The sequence below is a fragment of the Staurois parvus genome, unplaced genomic scaffold, assembly GCF_062004578.1.
Source record: "Staurois parvus isolate SC_StPar_1 unplaced genomic scaffold, SC_StPar_1.0 ptg000192l, whole genome shotgun sequence".
Classification (NCBI taxonomy): domain Eukaryota; kingdom Metazoa; phylum Chordata; class Amphibia; order Anura; family Ranidae; genus Staurois; species Staurois parvus.
Genome location: NW_028317988.1, coordinates 1,774,246 through 1,794,675, shown reverse-complemented (window position 1 = coordinate 1,794,675; position 20,430 = coordinate 1,774,246). Strand labels below are relative to the sequence as shown.

The 20,430-nt window shown below is 41.5% G+C and overlaps 1 protein-coding gene across 1 annotated transcript in view; it reads left to right on the top strand.

Annotated features, from left to right (window-relative positions):
* FLVCR1 (FLVCR choline and heme transporter 1) overlaps positions 1–20,430 on the top strand; it is a 65,065-nt gene that overhangs the window by 22,938 nt on the left and 21,697 nt on the right. Inside the window, exons 3-6 of the mRNA XM_089677783.1 lie at positions 5,691–5,831; positions 9,480–9,547; positions 12,824–12,927; positions 16,868–16,978. Coding sequence (XP_089533909.1) covers positions 5,691–5,831; positions 9,480–9,547; positions 12,824–12,927; positions 16,868–16,978 — 424 coding nt within the window. The remainder of the gene's footprint in view (positions 1–5,690; positions 5,832–9,479; positions 9,548–12,823; positions 12,928–16,867; positions 16,979–20,430) is intronic.

The following is a 20,430-nucleotide window of genomic DNA, read 5'->3' as shown; positions in this document are numbered from 1 at the left end:
TCCGTAATGTAAAAAAAAAAAAAGGTTGAGAGTCACACTCCATCTTAAATGCTTCATATTTTATTTTATGAAATCCCTGTGAGCAAGCTCTTAGGGGTGAAGCATGTCTGGGGGCTTTGTATGTTAAGTGGAAACAGAATGTATGCATCTACTTTGGCTATAATGGAATAAAACAATATGAAGAAGTGAAAATAGAGAGCCACTCAACTTTTTTTACACTTCTATGGAAGCAGATATTGACCATAAGAGCCAACAGCCCAATAGCTCTTAATTAACTAGCGGAGTAATTGGAGAGGTGTTGCAGATTTGAGTATGTGTCTACTGACCAGATTCGGTAAACCACAAATCTAGGTCCAGAGAAGGATTAGTAATTATAACTTGGTAGAAAGTCTCTCCAAATTATTGGATAAAGAGGACTTTACACCTTGACTGAAAATGTAAAATCAGAAAAAGCATTTGTTAATAAATATGAACACAAGGTAATAAAATAACACACTCTTTTTCTCTCTCTCTCTCTCATACATAGTATTTATAGATAGACTGACACAGAGACTTCACTATTTCTCCTCCTACCCCTCCTGCCGATAAGTGTTCTTTCACATGGGCATCAGGTCCACCTTTTCAGTTTTTCAGGCGGACCTGATCGGATAGTCCATGCATTCCAGTGGAATGGTGGGTGTAAAGAGACTTGTCTCTATCTACACTAGCCTTCCTCCTGGTCTGATTAGGCCCATTAAAAAATTATTAGAGGAGGTCCTTTTCTGTTTGAGCAAACCATTTCAGAGGAAGCCAGGTGTAAATGGACAGGGGAGTCCGTTTACTTGCAGCAACCCATAGGGTCTATTCGTGTCCACTCTGCAGAAACTGAGCGGACATGGACCTGTCTTCCGTCCCGTTCTGCTGAGATCAGCAGGGGAATCTGTGAGTGGATCAGCTGATCAAAACACAAACCCTATCTAAAACCCAATTAATCAATCATGTGGGGTGGGCAACAAGGTGGGAATAAAACTGTAGAAACTTTTATTTTTGAATGCAGAGTATAAAACGTTCCAGGGGACAACCACACTAAAACCCCCTTTTACTCATCTGTAGTTGTGGATATGTGATGAGTCTCCTTTTCTCTTTACTTTCAGTATGAGTCCAAATTTTTTGGGTGTGCACATTGAATGGCCAGCGCAAGAGTCCCCTCCGCATCAGGGAGAAGGTTGACATAAGTGGAGGGGACTGGCAGTCTCGGGGCCATTGCAGCTCAGGATTAAAGTTACCCCCTCCTGAAAACTGTGGTGGTGTAGGACTAAGACAGGGACATAAATGATTATACTTTGTTTTTTCACAGTAAGCAAATCATGAAGCCTGGCAGGATGGGTTAGAGGAGGGTGAGAGGGGAGGGGTGGTAGAAAAATGAATTTTGCCCAGTGTGGCTAAAATATAATGAAATATCCATAATCTACTGTTTGTCCAGGTTAAACATTCGATCAAACCACCAAACAACTCTTATTTTAAATGATCACTGCATGAACATATATCGTGGTATGGTTTTCAACCTTTTTCCAGTCAAGGCATCTTTTAAAATTATGGACAATCTCAAGACACCCTAATTTAAAATATATAAAACTATACTAAAATTTTACAAAAGAGCAGCAACCACACGTGTAGGACATACAATGTTGGAAGTGTTTTATTTTTTCAAAGCGAATATACCATTGGAAACTGGTACTGACTAGTATTCCAATGTTTCTGTTCTTCCTAAGCTTCTCTCCCTCAGTGACCCCAGTGCTAGGAGTAGGGTAGAGGGCAAACGAGGATGCTGTGCAGAAGCTCAACGTTCTCCTTATCAACTGGTGACGTCATTGGTTGTTAGGATGCCAGTGGCTGGAAGGTTGTAATGGCGCACAATGAAAACCTGTGGCTTTGTGTAACAAAAAGGCAAGCTTGATCCACCTACTGGCTTGTATACAATTTTTGGGCAATTTTGTAAGTATTTTGCCAAGGCACCCCTGAAGAATCCTGAAGTTACCCCAGGGTGTCTGTGCACTCTGTTTGAAAAAGGCTGGTTTGGAGCACCAATCCTATCCTTTCCACCACTATCCTTTCAAAGTGGTGCCTTTTAAAATCAATCCACTCTAACCCAGCCTGTCACTGTTCAAGGATCTGTTCAAGGCAGCTAGCCATAGATATAATGATTCTTATTTGGCTGTACCCAGTCATGGTCATCTCATGTCTATGGGAAATTGTAATTGATTCTTGCTGACATAGAAATTATATTCTTTTATTTCACTTTGCTGGCTGTAGAGTTTGCATTATTGTCTCCGCTATGTGCAGTTACATAAACTCCGTATCCAACTCATAGTGATCTATGTAGCAAAAAGTCTTGTAGTATTTTTAAACTCTTCTCATGAGAAATCTTGACAGTTTTTTTTTTTTTATTTTTTTTATTTTTTTTAATAATCTGTGTATTCAGGTTAATCTCTCTTTATTTTAAATTAGCAAATCTGGATTACTTCAATGTGTGTGCAATTTTTAACAGTGTTACGGATTTGTGAGCCATCATTTCTTTTTCTTTGATGTTCTTTGCTAATGAAAATTGGTAAAGCAAGTTTTATACACTTTCACAGAATGGGGAGAGGGTCTGTTTTAGGCTGTCTTTCTCTTCAGTGCTTCAGTGATAAATTGCACTGGACAGAGTGTAGACCTTGGGACTCTTTCTTGATTGGCAGATGCATATACGTGTCTTGCAATGCATGGATAGTGCACATGTAGCAGGTAGGCAACAAAGGCAATACCAAAATGGGACTTTTCACAACCGTTCAATTTCAAGAAATCTTTTATCTAAGAAAAAAACGCTAAATAACAATGAAACCCAACTTTGCCTGTTTAGAGTAGTCACTCTCTCTGGAATGCGAATAAAGTCACAGTCTAACAGGTTAGACAAGAACTATTCTAAGTACATACATGTTCAGGGACACCCATTGTTCCCTTACAAAAAATCAATGAATGGAAAACATTTCCGTGAAGCTCCCAAGTTTCTTATGTCTTCCTTTTTATATAGTGTTCTTTCTCTCCCTCTCTCCCTCTCTCCCTCTCTCTCTCTCTTCTCTCTTTTCTCTTTTCTCTCTTCTCTCTTCTTTCTCTCTCTTCTCTCTTCTTCTTCTCTCTTCTTCTCTCCTCTTCTCTCTTCTCCTCTCTTCTCTCTTCTCTCTTCTTCTTCTTCTTCTTCTCTCTTCTTCTTCTTCTCTCTTCTTCTCTCTTCTTCTCTCTTCTTCTTCTTCTCTCTTCTTCTTCTTCTTCTCTCTTCTCTCTTCTTCTCTCTTCTCTCTTCTTCTCTCTTCTTCTCTCTTCTTCTTCTTCTCTCTTCTTCTTCTCTCTTCTCTCTTCTTCTCTCTCATAGATTTATTGATAGATAATTGCTTTCCAAGGTGTTGATACATTAGACAACTATGGAGCAAATTTGATAGTTTTAGAACTTAACTGCTGAGACACGCCATGAGCATCTCAACCTTTTGAGGCTACCAGTTCTGCCAGCAGTTAGAAGAGTGGCAACAGAAAAAGGTCCATCAAATCTGCCCCTTCAGATTTTTTTTTTTTTGCAGATCTTCACCCCCTTCAAAACACTATTCCTCCTTTGATCCTCTGCAGCTATAGGGCTGTTGTGTGCACTCTCCTCCCTTTGTCTCCTGGGATATGCATGTCACATGTCCCTGGAGGCATTGCTTTTCATTGAGGAAAGGACAAGCCTGTCAGAACAACATCGGGAGGCTTGCTGGCTGAACCCAGAACAGCCGTTAGCCTATCGATGTCATCACAGGGAATCATAGCGACGTAGGACTAAGTACGGCCAGAAGAGAAGAGGCTCTCAGACAGTGCTGGATCCGCTAGGTGGGTGAGTATGTAAACTTGGCACAACTCAACGCCAGGAAGGTAGGAATATAATAAAACAAAAAACAGCCAGGTGGAAGGTAAAAATCCTCTTTAACTTTTTATTGGATTTGAGATCTATGTTTGTCCTAAGCATGTTGTGATTCACTTACAATTGACTCACTACCTCTGCTGGAAGTCTGTTCATTCTGTAAAATAATACTTTGTACAGTTTGGTTTGAATTTTCCTCCTAGTTTGAGGTCATGTTCCTGTGTTCTTGTTTTTAGCTTTACACTAAAATACACTCTCCTTCTAAAATTTTGTTCACACTGTTAATGTATTTAAAAGTTGCAATCATGTCCCCACTTTCTCTTCTTTCTTCAAGATTGTACATATGAGGTTCCTGCAGGTTTATCCCTCAGACCTTTTTCACCTTTTTTGTTGCCCATTTCTGGACTTCTCCTAGCTTATTGAGTATCATTTTGTAAGTGAGGTCTCCAGAAGTGTACACCATTTTCAGTGTAGTGGAAGTTTACGTCTTTATGTGTATGTATTTCTCCTAAAATCACTGCTATTGTCCTTTTGTATGATTCAAAGTTTCTTTACAGGTGAACTGTCTTAAATGATCAGCTTTGGTTTTATCCACAGCTAGGTAAAGCAGTTAAAATTGGGTTGGTGTGCCCAGTCTATGAATCTAAATCCAGTTTAATCCAGAGATTAAGTTCTGCCTTTTTGTAGAACATAGCAGTTGGCCAAGCTGTTTTAAGCCCCTTGGATTCGATAACGCGACGCTATGTTAAACTGTTTGCACTAATGGTCATATCTAAACTTTCTAGAGAACATGCTGCTCCAGGCCATGTGCTTGAGCCAGGCATTTTCAGCTTTTTCACCCCAGTGGAACCCTGGAAATCATTTCCAGATCTCAAGGAGCCCTTGCTGCCACCACTCTATTGGGGTCAATGGAAACAATGTCCCATATATTCATGGCAAGTTTAAAGCCCCCCTTTCTTACAGTAGAGGTCTGAATGCCATCCTTACAGACAGCCAAATATATCTCTGATATCACTCTGTCAAGTGGCTTTGGCTTTGAAACCATGCAAGTACCATTAAATGGGAGGTCAATCAAAGCTCAGAGATTCCTTAGAAACCTCTGTGCAGTGGTCTCCAAACTGTGTCCCGGGGGCCAGATGTGTCTCTTTTCTTCCTTTTATCTGGCCCCTGGGGCACTATTTCATTCACTGATGCCAACAATGGGGCATCATTCCCCCCACTTACACTACTGATGGGGCACAATTCCTTCAGATGACACCGACAATGGGGCCCACTGACACCAATGATTGGGCACAATTGCTCCCACTGACACCAAAGATGACTCATTGGTTTTTCCCTACTGACTTTGGGACGTTCTCTACTGCCAGTGGCCACAATCCGGCCCCCTAAAGTCTGAAGGGCAGTAAACTGGCCCTTTGACTAGAAAGTTTGATCCCCTCCTCTACAGGAACTCTAGTTGAGAATGGTTGTCCTAAGCCTTCAGACCCATGGCCAGCATCTGTTTCTGAAGCGAAATATGATCTTATCTGAACTCTGATCATCCCCTTCATCAGAGATCATATGACTAAGTGCCTTGGACACCCGGCAGGAGACAAGAGCTGAACAGAACTTGAACATCAATTTCTAGGAAAGACATGGTATAGTTCTTCGTATACTGTTTATCTGTCCTTCCTAGCACTTTTAAATCTGGCTATTGTTAGCAAAGCAATAAGAATGTGATTGTATACTCAGTAAGACATATCTACTGTAGCATCGATAGTTTAACTAGCTTTTTGTATTTCAGTGTTTAAAGAGAAGCCGAAAATCCCCCCCAGCCAATCACAAGCCGTTCTGAGGGACAGCTCACCTGAAGAGTACTCCTACAAGGTCTCCATCATTAATCTCTTCAAAAATGTTCCCTTTGTTCTTCTTCTGATTAGTTATGGTAAGATGCAGTTCTATCATGGACTCTCTATGTATAACTGTTGTGTTTACATTAGTCTTCATTGTTGATTTGGTCTGCTTGTGTTTTTCTTGAAAGATACAGCATAGTAGTGAACCCCTAGCAACCACTTAGAGTTCAGCTTTCATTTTGGAATGCACTTTCTGATAAATGTTTTGGGAATGGTTTATGGTCTGCTGTAGACAATCACTACAGTTTGCTGCTGAATGCACATAAATATGCCCAAACACATTAGGTCAGGGGTATCAAACTGGTGGCCCTCCAGCTGTTGCCAAACTACAAGTCCCATCATGCCTCTGTCTTTGGGACTCATGCTTCTAACTGTCAATCTTGCAATGCTTCATGGGACTTTGTAGTTTGGCAACAGCTGGAGGGCCACCAGCTTGACACCCGTGCATTAGGTGAGATCTGGACATTCCAGCAGAATAGTAGGAGACTCATATCAATAGACTCCTTTTTATCTGACATTTCGGGTTGAAAGCTCTTGAGTCAAATGGGGAAGGGAGATAATTATTAGCTCGATAGATAGATAGTCTCAATTCACAAAGCTTTACCACAAGGAGCACCAGGGTTAGGAACTGTTACCTTTTGTAGTACTCATATTTGATATTATCCATAGAACATCTTGCCTAATCTGTTCCTCAGCAGTAGTGAGAGGTGATATTCAGGTGCTACTATCTAAGGCAGTGGTGTACTCATTCCATTTGTAGAAATTATTTTATTTTATATTTGCCTGGAACTGGCAAATTATCTCAGTCCTTTCTCTCTCCTTTTTTGAGTTGTGTTTACTTGCTTTAAAAAATGTCTGTCAAAAATGAGAAGGGAGAACACAGGACACGACTGGGAGGAACCACATTGTTCTGTGCAGTGATTGACTGTGTCCCCTATACAAATATAGGAGAATTATTACATATTAAGAGGGAGGTGAGGAAAGCGTATGACCTCTGGGCCGTGAAGCTTGCAGAGCTGTAGCCAAGAGGTCACAGAACACAGCAAGATATGCACTGTGTCTGCGTAGCAGCTGGGAGATACATAATGTTTTGTAAATCTGCATGCATGCTCTATTTTTAATTTGCAGTTTCAGAGTGTTTTCATTAAAAATAAAAAAAAGTAAAATTTTGCTTTTAATGTATATTTTCCATATTTGACTGAAGTGTACATTTTTAGGAGGCAAAAAGAAAACCGAAAACATACTTGCAGCCCAACAAAGCTAATAAAAATCAACTTTGGAAACCGTTTTTCTATTACCATCAATTGTTGAATCAAATGTATTCAGAATCCAACACTTCTGGGCATGTCCGATTACATTGTCATTGACAATATAGGCTTTCAGCCTGCAGATGAGCACTGCCACCATTAGCTCCGGTTCACACTGATGCTACTTGGCAAGTGAAAACCCATTCATTTCAATAACTGCCATTCCAATCAATGCGACTCAAGGTGCAGCAACTTTTAAAAAGGTTCCTGCACAAGTTGATGCAAATTTATGGTAACTTGATTCCCATAGAGTCTGTAGTTGCATCAAGTCATACTTCATAGTCACACTGGAAATCCCACGACAATAGGGTCACAGCAGTGTGAACCAAGGCTTAGGCTGGAAAAGTAGTAGGTGTGCTTCCAAACAACGTGTGACTGTGTCAACTATAAATAAATATATAAAACAATGAGTGGAAAAATTATCATACATAAATCTGTCATGAATACAAAAAGTGACACAAATGCTCATGCATAAATATAAACAAGAAAGTGAGCAATTAAAGTGGCGAAAAGTCCGTAAAATTCTTTCCTCAAAGTGACATAAAAACAGACTGGGGTCTTCCTCCCTCCAGTATCCCATACCACAAGTATCACAGCATCTTACCAGAGCAGCCAACAAACCACAATCCATTTCACATATTCCTCAGATCACATGAAAGAACAGAGGCCTACCACATAGTGTAGAACCACAATAACTACATCCTTTTGGTAAAATAAGTGCTTACAAAATGGGTTGAGAGATAGACATGTAGTGCCTCATGTCCTACAATTGACAAGTGTAATGACCTCACCAATTAAGTCCCACCCATCAGATTGCAGTAGCCTCTGCAGTGCCATCTATTTTATACTGTAATTGTCAGATACAATTACAGATTTAAACTTTTTTTTTTACATGTTTGCATATTTGTAAGCCTATAATAACAGCAGGCTTTTTTAAAACTTTATAAAAAAAAAATTAAAAATAAATATATATGTACAGTGGGGCAAAAAAGTATTTAGTCAGCCACCAATTGTGCAAGTTCTCCTACTTAAAAAGATGAGAGAGGCCTGTAATTGGCATCATAGGTAGACCTCAACTATGAGAGACAAAATGAGAAAAAAAATCCAGACAATCACATTGGCTGATTTGGAAAGAATTTATTTGCAAATTATGGTGGAAAAATAAGTATTTGGTCAATATCAAAAGTTCATCTCAATACTTTGTTATATATCCTTTCTTGGCAATGACAGAGGTCAAACGTTTCCTGTAAGTCTTCACAAGGTTGGCACACACTGTTATTGGCCTGATCATCTAGACATTGATGGGTCAATTAAAATGGTTGTAAGCCTCAGACATGAATTATGAACAAAACAATATCCCTCTATAGGACGTGCTTGTCTCAATTAAGAGCATTAAGTGTAATTTCTGTCTGCTGTGTCATTCCTCGGCTATTAGCATGGATCACTTCTGACAAGTTTGTGCACCAAGAGAAAAAAGGTGATGGAGGGATCTCCAGCAGATTGACAGCCTCAGCTCTGTTCCTGTGTGCTATGTGGAGGGGTTGTGTCCCTTCCATCCAATCAGCTCTCAGAGCTCTCCTCACTGACCTCTGCAATGTGTAATTTCAGCTCTGCCTCCCTTTTTTTTTTTTTTTTTTCTGAACTCAGACAAGCTTTATAAATTCTGGACTCTTAACTGGTGTAGAGAAGAGCATATTTCAGATAAACAGGTACAACGTACATAGGATTTGTTTCATCTTTGTGTATCACCTGAGACCAGTCACTTCACTGGGTATATGTAATGGTTTACAACCACTTTAACCCTTTATTTTTGTGATGATTGTGTACGTAGTAGCAAATTATGACGTTGGACGTATAACGTACTTTATATGTGTATAAGATTGTGTGGCCACAGAGATCCACAATCACTAATTTTCACAACTTAATAGATTTTCCTTTCAGTATATAGGAGAGAACATGGAGGGGAAGTAAGTGAGATGGGGGGTAGAGTGAAATGAGATAGAAGGTAATCATGGGTTGATCACAGCAAAATGTCTTGCAATAAACTAGATTCAATAAACATGTAACACAGACAAGAGAGAACAAATAGGCCTAACACTAGTCATCAGGCAGCCGCATTGTTGTATTTCAGAGTTTCTGTATCATTCTATAATCCATGGATAGAAACTGCAGGTTTGTACATGATTTCTGTGAAATGCCATCCTGTAATCTCCCTGTAAGAGGAAGAAATTTGTGAGGATCTGGTCCTTCATCTCCAGTGAATCATGTTCTCGGTATTTGCAGTGTCACCTGCAGTTCCTCTTCATCAGCCTTGGCTTATCATGGCAAAATATTTATTCAGGCATAAGATAAGAAATTGTTCTTTTATTGCAGGGATCATGACCGGCTCCTTCTATTCTGTGTCCACGCTGCTAAACCAAATGATCACAACTCATTACGAGGTCAGTCTTCTCTGCATCACTGTCATATGTATGCCCATCTGTGTCGTGTGTCAGGGTTATTTAAAGAAGAACTCCAGTCTAAACAAAGAATTTCCTTATTTTGTAATTACAGATCTGTTTTATTTTTTTTTTATTTAACATAAATCCCTAACTGAAAAACGAATGGGGTTTTAAGGTACCACACCACAAAATTCAAGTCAAATATATGTATAACAAATACAACTTTACTAATAAAATTCAAACCACCGTTGTGGTAATGAAAATTGAGCACTAGATACATTCATCTTAAACTTGAAATGTTATTAACCAGCACAATTGGTATACATCACTGCATAATCAGGCATTTGATAGAATAAATATCATGATTGGCAACGTTATTGCGAGCTGATACTTTGCTTAGTTTTGCGACGCGTTTCACAGGACACAGCCACTTCTTCAGGGAGACAAAGTATCGTGCTCCAAAGTGAGATCAATGACTTTGCAGGAGGCCCGTGGAAAGAACATGAGCATTACGTCCACAGGAGCAAAAAGGATCTCTCAATCAAAGGATATTGATGTCTACCAATTAGACACAGTTTAACAATCCGTAGCAGGAAACAAGTCAAACAAAGTACTTATATGGTCCAAGAAACGGTTCCCAACAGTCAAAGTCCCTCTGGCACGAAAAGGAGGAGATTAGCAATTCCCTGTGTGACAGTAGTTATGCTGTCTATCCACTCCAAACCCATAGCCTGGCATCTACAGAACTCCAGGCCTCACTTGCCTCAGTTAAGGTCAGTGTTCATAATTCAACAATAAGAAAGAGACTGGGCAAAAATGGCATCCATGGGAGAGCTCCAAGGCAAAAGCCACTGCTGACCAAAACGAACACCATAAGGCTCGTCTCACATTTGCCAAAAAGCATCTTGATTATCCCCAAGACATTTGAGCAAATATTCTGTGCACTGATGAGACAAAAGTTCAACTGTTTGTAAAGTGTACATTCCATTATATCTGGAATAAAACTAACACAGCATTCAGAAAAAAAATCCTACCAACAGTCAAACATGGTGGTGGTAGTGTGCAGGTCTGGGGCTGCTTTGCAACTTCAGGAACTGCACAACTTGTCATAGTTGATGGAACCATGGATTCTGCGCTCTACGAGAAAATCCTGAAGGAGAATGTCCAGCCATTAGTTCCTGACCTCAAGCTCAAGAGCACTTGGGTTATGCAGCAGGACAATGATCTGAAACACACCTGCAAATCCACCTCTGAATGGCTCAAAAAAACCAAATTAAGGTTTGGAGTGGCCTAGTCAAAGTCCAGACATAAATCTGATTGAGATGCTGTGGCATGACCCTAAACGGGCCATTCATGCTGGAAAACCCTCCAATGTGGCTGAATTAAAACAATTCTGTAAAGAAGAGTGGGGCAAAATTCCTCCACAGCGATGTGAAAGACTCATTGCCAGTTAACGCAAATGCCTGATTGCAGTTGTTGCCACCAATAGTAGCACAACCAGGTATTAGGTTTAGGGGCCAGTTACTTTTTCACATAGGGCCAGGCTGGTTTGGATTGCTTTTTTTTCCCTTAGTAAATGAAATCAACATTTAAAAACTACATTTTGTATTTACACTGATTATCTTTGTGTAATAAAATTTGTTTGATCTGAATCATTTAAGTGTGACAAATATGCAGAAAGATAAAAAATCAGGAAGGGGAAAATCATTTTTCACAGCAATGTACATGGTGCCCATATAGACCAGTGCAAGAATGCAGTCTATATCAGCCTTTCTCAACCAGGGTGCCTTGAGGTTTCTTCAGAGGTGCCTTGGCACATTAGCTGAGTGAGGGAGAAAAACAGAGGGAGAAAAGAACCACTGAAATACTACTCAGTACTAGTTTGTATTTGCTTTGGAAGAATAAATCCCCTCTAATATTGGGTGTCCTACATGTGTGGATGTTGCTGTGTTATATAAAACTATTAGAATAGTTTTTCACATTTTCGAATGGGGTGCCTCAGGACTGTCCATAATTTTAAAGGGTGCCTTGACTGAAAAAAGGTTGAGAAACACTGGTCTAAATCATTCCTGGAGCTCTGCTTTAACTGAAATATCACTGTTGGGTAGACTGAACCTTTAAACTGTTGTGCAGATTGATCTTCCAAAACAGATGTTTAGAATAATTTGTTGTCTGTTCCTGCCCTGTTAGTCTCATTATTACTATACTCCTGTAATGCTAGAACTGTTTTTGTACTTGTTCTAGCTGTTATTGCTTGTGGTATTTATGATGTTATTGGTTGTTACTTTTTTATACTGAATCCTGCATTTATGCACAATATACTAAAGAAGAACCTCAGTGAGTGTAGAAAAAACTTGAAATATCTGAGCCCAGTCTCTGAAAAACAAAATGAAAAGGTAAATTAAAAACAAAGAATATGAACCTCCCATCCTTCGCACATGGTGCTTGTGTATGGTTGCTCACTACGCATTCCCCTGATTTAAGCACTAAATCTTGAACTACAGTTTCCAGGAGTCCTGGCTGACCTCCCATTTCAGTACTGCTTAGAAATATAAAAAATAGTGCCCACTGTAGCACTGTACCGTGAACTGATAAGGATGAAGATGGGGAGCAAAAACCATGGGTGGGAGAAGATAGGAGAGGACAGCTGTGATGTTATATAGATACAGTGAAGGAAATGTATGCTCCTGTGGATAGGTGTCTTTTATACAGGTAACACAATGAGATTATCAGCACTCCCTTTAGGAGACTGCTTCTAATCTCAGCTTGTTACCTGTATGAAAGACACCTGGTAGCCAGAAATCCTGCCGAATGATAGGGGATCAAATACTTATTTCCTTAATTTCCCTTATTTCTGCATAATTTGTTAGACATGCATTTCTTTTGAATTTTTTGTTGCTATTCTGTCTCTCAATGTTACAATACACCTACCAATCGATTTTTAGACTGATCATTTCTTTGTGAGTGGGCAAACATTCAAAATCAGCAGGGGATCAAATACTTATTTCCTTCACTGTATGTATTTGTAGATACATAGATAGAATGAAGTATTATGACAATTATCAGTCCTGTGTTAAAATTGGGCAATGTGTGCTCAACAATAGACAGATTTCATGAAAAATAATTACAGGGCTAACAGCAAGTCGGAGATGTGTATGGATTATATTTGGAACGATATCTTTTAGTGTCACTTTTAAGTCTGGATATGCTGGTCTTAGCCTGATGATGAATGAGACTGACACAGGCACTAATCTGTCTGCGTGATATTGCTGACAGGGGGAAGAAGTAAACGCAGGACGGATTGGGCTCACCCTGGTCATAGCTGGAATGGTTGGCTCTGTCATCTGTGGAGTGTGGCTGGATTATACTAAAACTTACAAGTAGGTAAACACAACCTCTAACCTGTTTCCACCACTGTGGTCCATGTACACTTTTACCTCCATTCTCTGCCCACATGCAGTGGGGTTTATTAACTAAAACTGGAGAGTGCAAAATCTGGTGCAGCTCTGCATAGAAACCAATCAGCTTCCAGGTTTTATTGTCAAAGCTTAATTGAACAAACTGAAGTTAGAAGCTGATTGGCTACCATGCATAGCTGCACTAGATTCTGAGTGCTCCAGTTTTAGTAAATTGTCCCCAATGAGTAGATACCTGATTGTAAATACAGTAATTCAACACCAATGGTGTCTTTCTTAAGACTGTTTGTTATAAACTTTAAAGGATCACTGAAGCAAACGTATTGTGTTCTGGTAACTGTATAGATGTAATACCTGTATACCTGCAATGATAGTAGATCGTATTTATATTTTGCTTCAGCTTTACATGCAGTGATGACATGGTTGACAGTTACAGGGGTTAGGGGAAACCAGGGTTAACTATATAACCCTGCCTGGGGTGTTTTCAGTGGTCAGCTTTTATTCCTATGATTTAAACTTTTTTTTTCCAAAAAAAAAACCTGTTGCTGTAGCTGCAAAAAAGCAGCAACTGGAGTTTGTCTTTAATTTGTTTGTCCCCTACCAAGAGTGGTTGTAAACCTCTGACATGAAATATGAACAAAGCATATTCCCCTATAGTGTGTATTTGTCTCTATCTAGAGTACGAAGTGTCATTTCTGTGTGCTGCCTCCTTCCTCTGTTATCTGTATGAATCATTTCTGAGAAGTTTTTTCCTGACACCAAGAGACACTAAAATGGTGACGGGAGGGAGCTCAAGCAGATTGACTTCCTCAGCTCTGTGTGTGCTGTGTGAAGGGGGGGTGTCTCTTCACTCCAATCAGATTTCAGAGCTCTCCTCAATGAGCTCACTGTAACTTTAGCTCTCCGCCCCCTTTTTTCTGACAGTTTTAAAATTGTATAAAAGTAAGAAGTGAGCGCTATATTATAGAGCAACTGGGACACCAAAACGGTACCAAAAACAACCTTCCAGAATCAAAGCATAAAATCAAGGTGCAGCGCTTGCATAAATATCATTAAATTGAGAAATTATCCAAGAATATGAATCATTTGTATATGTCAATCCAACAGTGTGAAATGGGATAAAAAAACTGTAAAAGTATAACAAATAACCAATCGCTCAACAAAGTGAAGATTCGTGCAAAAAGTGCCAAAAAAGTCCACATATATTAAACAAATGTGAAGTCTAATAGTGAGATATCAGATTCAGGAGTGATCCCTTTCTTTATCTTCTGTTGACAATCAAGTAATAAAATTGCACACTCACCAGATGCGCAATTTCATTGCACATTTGATAACACAATATCTCAGAAGGTCAGCTGGAGCGTCTTATGGGGCGTCATTTTAACCTGGTATGGATTCCTCCCTGGATTGATCATAGATGGCAGCAACTTCCCTCTCCTTCTCATGAGACTCTGTCACGTGTGGAGAGGTGAGGGTGACAACGGTCCAAGGTCCAGCATCAGCTGAGACAGAGTCTCATGAGAAGGAGAGGGAAGTTGCTGCCATCTATGATCTATCCAGGGAGGAATCCATACCAGGTTATAGAGGCCCCATAAGACGCTCCAACTGACCTTCTGTGTTATCAAATGCGCAATGAAATTGCACATCTGGTGAGTGTGCAATTTTATTACTTGATTGTCACCAGATGATAAAGAAAGGTATCACTCCTAAATCTGATCTCTCACTATTAGACTTCACATTTGTTTAATATATGTGGACTGTTTTGGCACTTGACGCACAAATCTTTACTTTGTTGAGTGATCATTTGTTATACTTTTACAGTTTTTATCCCATTTCACACTATTGGATTGACATATACAAATGATTCATATTCTTGGATAATTTCTCAATTTAATGATATTTATGCAAGCGCTGCACCTTGATTTTATGCTTTGATTCTGAGAGGTTGTTTTTGGTACCGTTTTGGTGTCCCAGCTGCTCTATAATATAGCGCTCACCTTTTATTTTATGCTTTTAAGTTTTAAAATTGGACCCACTTTTTCTGGACTACTCGTCCCCTAGGAGACTTTGATGCAGTTATCAGGGGGGCTGGCTACAAAAACCAGAAAGACAGTCTGCTCCCAGATGATGTAAAAGAGGAAGATGGCAGCACAGGAAAAGGTGGGCAGTAGGAAAATGACGGGTACTGCAAAGTAATGCTAGATTCGGCAAAAATGTGGGTGTGTTTATGAAGGACAACTCGTCAAAGTTGAAGGGATTAATAAAAAAAAAAGAGGGGGGTGAAGTTCCTCCTAAAAGTAGATTCAAAAATAAATACATGGCTAGCTAAGACTACCCTTTGCACAGAATGACAACATTGCTGCATGATTTTGCTGCAGACTGGACAGCAAGAAGTGGAAAAACAGATCCACTGAGAGGATCAACATTTAAAAAAAGAAGCAAAAACACTTCTGCCTTCATTGCTTCACAGTTCTATGCAGATCATACTTCCCAATCTCATATATGGTGCTAAATCTAACCTAGCACAACATTAGAAACAACTGCAGACACCTCCCTTTAAATCTAATGGAACAAAGTACACTCTTGGAAGAGCTAACCTAAGGACAGTGCAGTCATACGACCGCTGACCTAAGCATATGGTCCTCCTGCACAAAGTTTAAAGCCTCTAAGGAGTATTTACAGCTCACCTGAGTCTTCTGATCTAAAACACAATAGTCACCTGGATAAGTAGTTCCAGTAGATTTAATGAAATATACAATTGTATTACAAGTCTGTTGTATACTAGGACATTGGTGCCCACCCCAGCCACCTTTACCCCAATCCCTCCTTGTTCCCCCATCCAGCTCCACCCTCTACCATACCTCTACCCCTTGTGTCTTGTCTGACTCTAACGCCATTGTCCTATTCTATTTAATGTTTTGCTATCTTAATGTTGAAGCTGTTTACACGTGTGCTATTGTGGAAGGTGGCAGCTTGGCATTTGCACATGTAAACCTTCACAACAAAAGCTTGACCCTAGGTTCACATCTATGCGGCCATGCGGGCCGCGTTTTGCATGGGCACAAGAGCCCATTCATTTGAATGGACTCCCGTGCCTGTGACACGCGGGGAAGAAATCCCTGCACTTCTTTGGAAAACGCAGCCCGCAGGGGAACCTCGGTTCCCAGTACAGTTGCGTTTTCCAGTGCGAACTAATGGCACCCTCCCACGGGTCCGCATTTCACTGTGCGGGTGGTGCGGCTGCACGGATTTTCGTGAGGATCCGCAGCAGCACCACCCGCATAGATGTGAACCGGGGGTAAAGGATAAGTTCCCCTTTAGAGAAAAAAAATAGTAAATGCACATATTTTTGCAGGCAAATAAATGTGCATGTGTTATTTTTTCCTTCAAGAGCCTGAAAAGCATTTCACCCCTCATCTGTGGATCGGGGTGCAGTGTTCGCCTTCTGCAGACAAGCTGTTCAGCTCTCAGCTCATACCTTCAGACGGGCTGTCTATTTGAAAGCTGCAGGGCTTGTGAATGAATGATGAGAGCACTCTTCAGCGCCGTCACAGTTCATTCACAACTACAAGCCATCAACTGCAGTGGTTGACGGTACTTGTAGTTCATTCATTCACAGGAAAACTGTGAATAAATTACGTGGCTGTGTGGGTGGAGCTTACACAGGCGCTTTTTTTTTTTTCTTTCAAAAGTGACAACGGCTGCGGGGAGATGAACCCTAACTGCTTTCACAGGAAATGGCGGCAGAAGCTGGATCTTGTTACATGTTCCACCCTAAATACAGGTGGAACATATAATCTGTTCCAAAAGGTGAACTTGGCCTTTAATGGATACAAAAATAAATCCTATTTTAAAAAAAATACCTTGGCGTATAACTTTCCTTAACTGTAGGCTTTCTTTACAGACAAACGACTCTTATTGTGTACATCTTGTCGTTTATTGGGATGCTGGTCTTCACGTTTACACTGGACCTGGGGAATCTCATAGTGGTCTTTGTGACAGGTGGCGTTCTTGGGTAAGTGTGTTTTCCGATTGGTTTGTAAATGAAGACTAATGCAGGCCATAGATGGGTCGAAAATTTGTCCGAAAGAATAATCGGCCGATTTTCGGATCGTTAGTGGGTGAATTTGTCGGCCGTTTTTCGTGATTTTGACACTTTTTTTAATCGGTTATGTTGGAAAAAAAACGGCCGATTTTGTCAATCAGCCGATTTTCACGGCAATGATGGGCAAACCGGCTGATCTTTTTACCGATCTTTTTATGCGCATTTTTTTTAAAAAATGCGCATGAGCTGTGACCTGCAAGAAGAAGGAAAAGAACATCTGTATCTATTTGTATCCATTTCGGATACAGATGTTTCTATTCGGATACAAATAGATCCAATGTTGCAACCGCAATACTTTTAAATGTCAAAAATAATAGCGGAGTGTCCCTGCAGAGAGCTCCGCTATTATATTTGACATTTAAAAGTATTGCGGTTGCAACATTGGATCTATTTGTATCCGAATAGAAACATCTGTATCCGAAATGGATTCAAATAGATACAATGTTGCAACTTTGCTATACTTTTAAATGTCAAATATAATAGCAGAGCTCTCTGCAAGGATGCCACTATTATATTTGTCGGCCGTAGATGGGACGAAAATCAGCCTATTTTTTTTTTTTTTATTACCAATGGCTGCAACGTCGGCCGATTGAACGACCGATTTTTCGTGTTTTTTTTTTTTTTTTTTTTTTTTTTAAATGCCCGCTTTTCGCCCCGTCTATGGCCTGCTTTAGTGGCAATGCTCAGTTCAGCTGGGTGCGCAAGGCAGAGTTTCTGCAAGTTCTGTTTGGCATTGGCCAAAACTGGGGAGGGGGTGACATGTGCCCCAGGTGCCGCATTAAAAGGGGTGCCGCTGCTGATTCCGCTACAATCTGCTTCTACTTTAACCACCAATCACCATACAATTAAGTGACCTAAATGATCAAAAAATTCAATACCAAAAGGATGTGATGTACACACACTCACCGGCCACTTTATTAGGTACAACTTGCTAGTATCAGGTTGGACCCCCTTTTGCCTTCAGAACTGCCTTCATTCTCCATGGCATAGATTCAAAAAGGTGTTGGAAACTTTCCTCAGAGATTTTGGTCCATATTGGCATGAGTTACCATATTGGCCTTTCTATCATCTTGAACCAGTCAGCCCATTCTCCTCTGACTTCTGACATCAACAAGGCATTTTTGTCCACACAACTGCCACTCTCTGGATATTTTCTCTCTTTTTTGGACCATTCTCTGTAAACCATAGAGATGGTTGTGTGTGAAAATCACAGTGGATCAGCAGTTTGATATACTCAGACCAGCCCATCTGGCACCAACAACTATGCTACATTCAAAGTCTCTTAAATTCCCTTTCTTCTCCATTCACATGCTTAGTTTGAACTTCAGCAAGTCGTCTTCACCGCATCTAGATGCCTAAATGCATTGAGTTGCTGCCATATGATTGGCTGATTAGCAATTTGTGTTACCAAGCAATTGAACAGTTGCACCTAACAAAGTGGCCGTTAAGTGTATATTAAATTAAATAATAACGTATCCAAATATGTGAAAAACTAAAATTTTCTGAAATGTCCTACAAATCCCAAATAAAATACTGTGGTGAACTCTCCTGCTAAATGGAAATGCTGCTGCTTTAAGATGCATGAATGTAAAACTGCACCGTAACTGAAACTATCTGCACTGGTGGTGCACCAAAATGAAAATTCTGGTGCCGAATCCGAAAATTCAGGATGCACTTAGCCAGAAAACCAAAATGTCTGTGTATCTGGGGGTGGGGAGGCTCAAATTTATTTATTTATATATATATATATATATATATATATATATATATATATATATATATATATATATATATATATATATATATATAGCGCCATGAATTTACTCCGCGCTTTACATATATATTATACATTCACATCAGTCCCTAACGTTGGCCTCAAGGGGCGTACAATCTAAGGTCCCTAACGTACATTCATACATACACATACTAGGGCCATTTTAGACAGGATCCAATTAACCTACCAGCATGTCTTTGCAGAGTAGGAGGAAACTGGAGTACCCAGAGGAAACACATGCAGGCACAGGGAGAACATGCAAACTCCAGGCAGGTGGTGCCGTGGTTGGGATTTTTCCCCTACCGTCTTTCAGGCCAGCACTCTGAGAGACCTCGGCTCCTCCCCATCTGAGGAAACACCTCCACCTACAATAAAAAAGCTCCACTCCCCTCTGACCTCAGTTCAGGTGTTTCCTCCGGTGGGGAGACACGAGGAGGCGCAGGAGGACGATAGGGGAGCCGAGGGCCGGATAGCCGGCTGTGAGGCCCGACGCAGCCGGGAGTGAAGGCCGGAGTGTCCGGCTGCATATCCTCCCAGGGCAGGCTGCCAGCAGTGAGAGTGCATCCCGGGGGACGGGACAGGGCACTTACCTGCTCTTCGCCCCCCGACCCCCTCCGGCGAGGGGGGGTGTCGGGGTGGCCGTGGTGAGGTCTGGGGAGGATCGGGGGGAGTTCCGCTCCTTCCCATGCTGGCGGTCTGAGGGCTTTGCCGGGCCGGACGTCGGGAGACGGCGGTTTCCGGCGGAAGGGGCGGGGCTTCGCCCAGGGCCGCGACTTCCGCTTCCGGTCGCGGCCTTCACACCACGGCGGCGCGAAATTCGAATGTGGCGGTGCAGTGCACAGCGGTCTGGGGGACAGACCTGCACCAGGCGACCACCCTCCGGTACGGGATGTCGGAGGCACCGGGACCAGGAGATGCCAGAACCAGCCAGTCACAGGTAAGGTGCCTCAGTGGAGGCCTCCCCTACCTGTGGGCCCCTAGCAGAAGGTAGGGCAAGGGGTCTGCGGTTTTTCAGGCCCTTGCTGCTCTGCCGGGAAGCAGGGGGGGGGGGGTGTTTAGTGTTGGACTGATTGGGTTTCCCTCCTCCCCCCTTTTTCTTTTGTGTCTTGCAGGGCAAGGCCCGAGCTAAACTTAGGCACCAGGAGCCCAAGCGGAGATGCCCTTCCTGTAAGGAAGTTTTAAAAGAATCTTGGCGAAAGGTTCTTTGTGGCCCATGTATACAGGGGTTGGTGAGGGAGGAGAAGCCGGAACAGGGGGACCTAGCTAGGTCAGTGAAGGAGTTGGCTACCACCTTCGACTCCTTCAAGTCCCTCATGGAGAGGTTTGCCCTCCCATTACCTACACTTCCCCCCCCCCAGGTGGCTTCGGTGAGTCGTCGGGAACCCCTTATGACTGGGGAGGAACCAGTGGGGGACTCCCAGTCTGAGGAGGAATCAGCGGGTGAGGGTCCCTCGGAGGAAGGGAGGGGCCCCTCACGGTATAAGTTGACCCTAGAGGAGGTTGATGAGCTCCTGGGGGCTATATACGAAACCCTGGACATTAAGGAGGAGGTTAAGGCCTTATCTCTCCACGACCAAATGTATCAGGG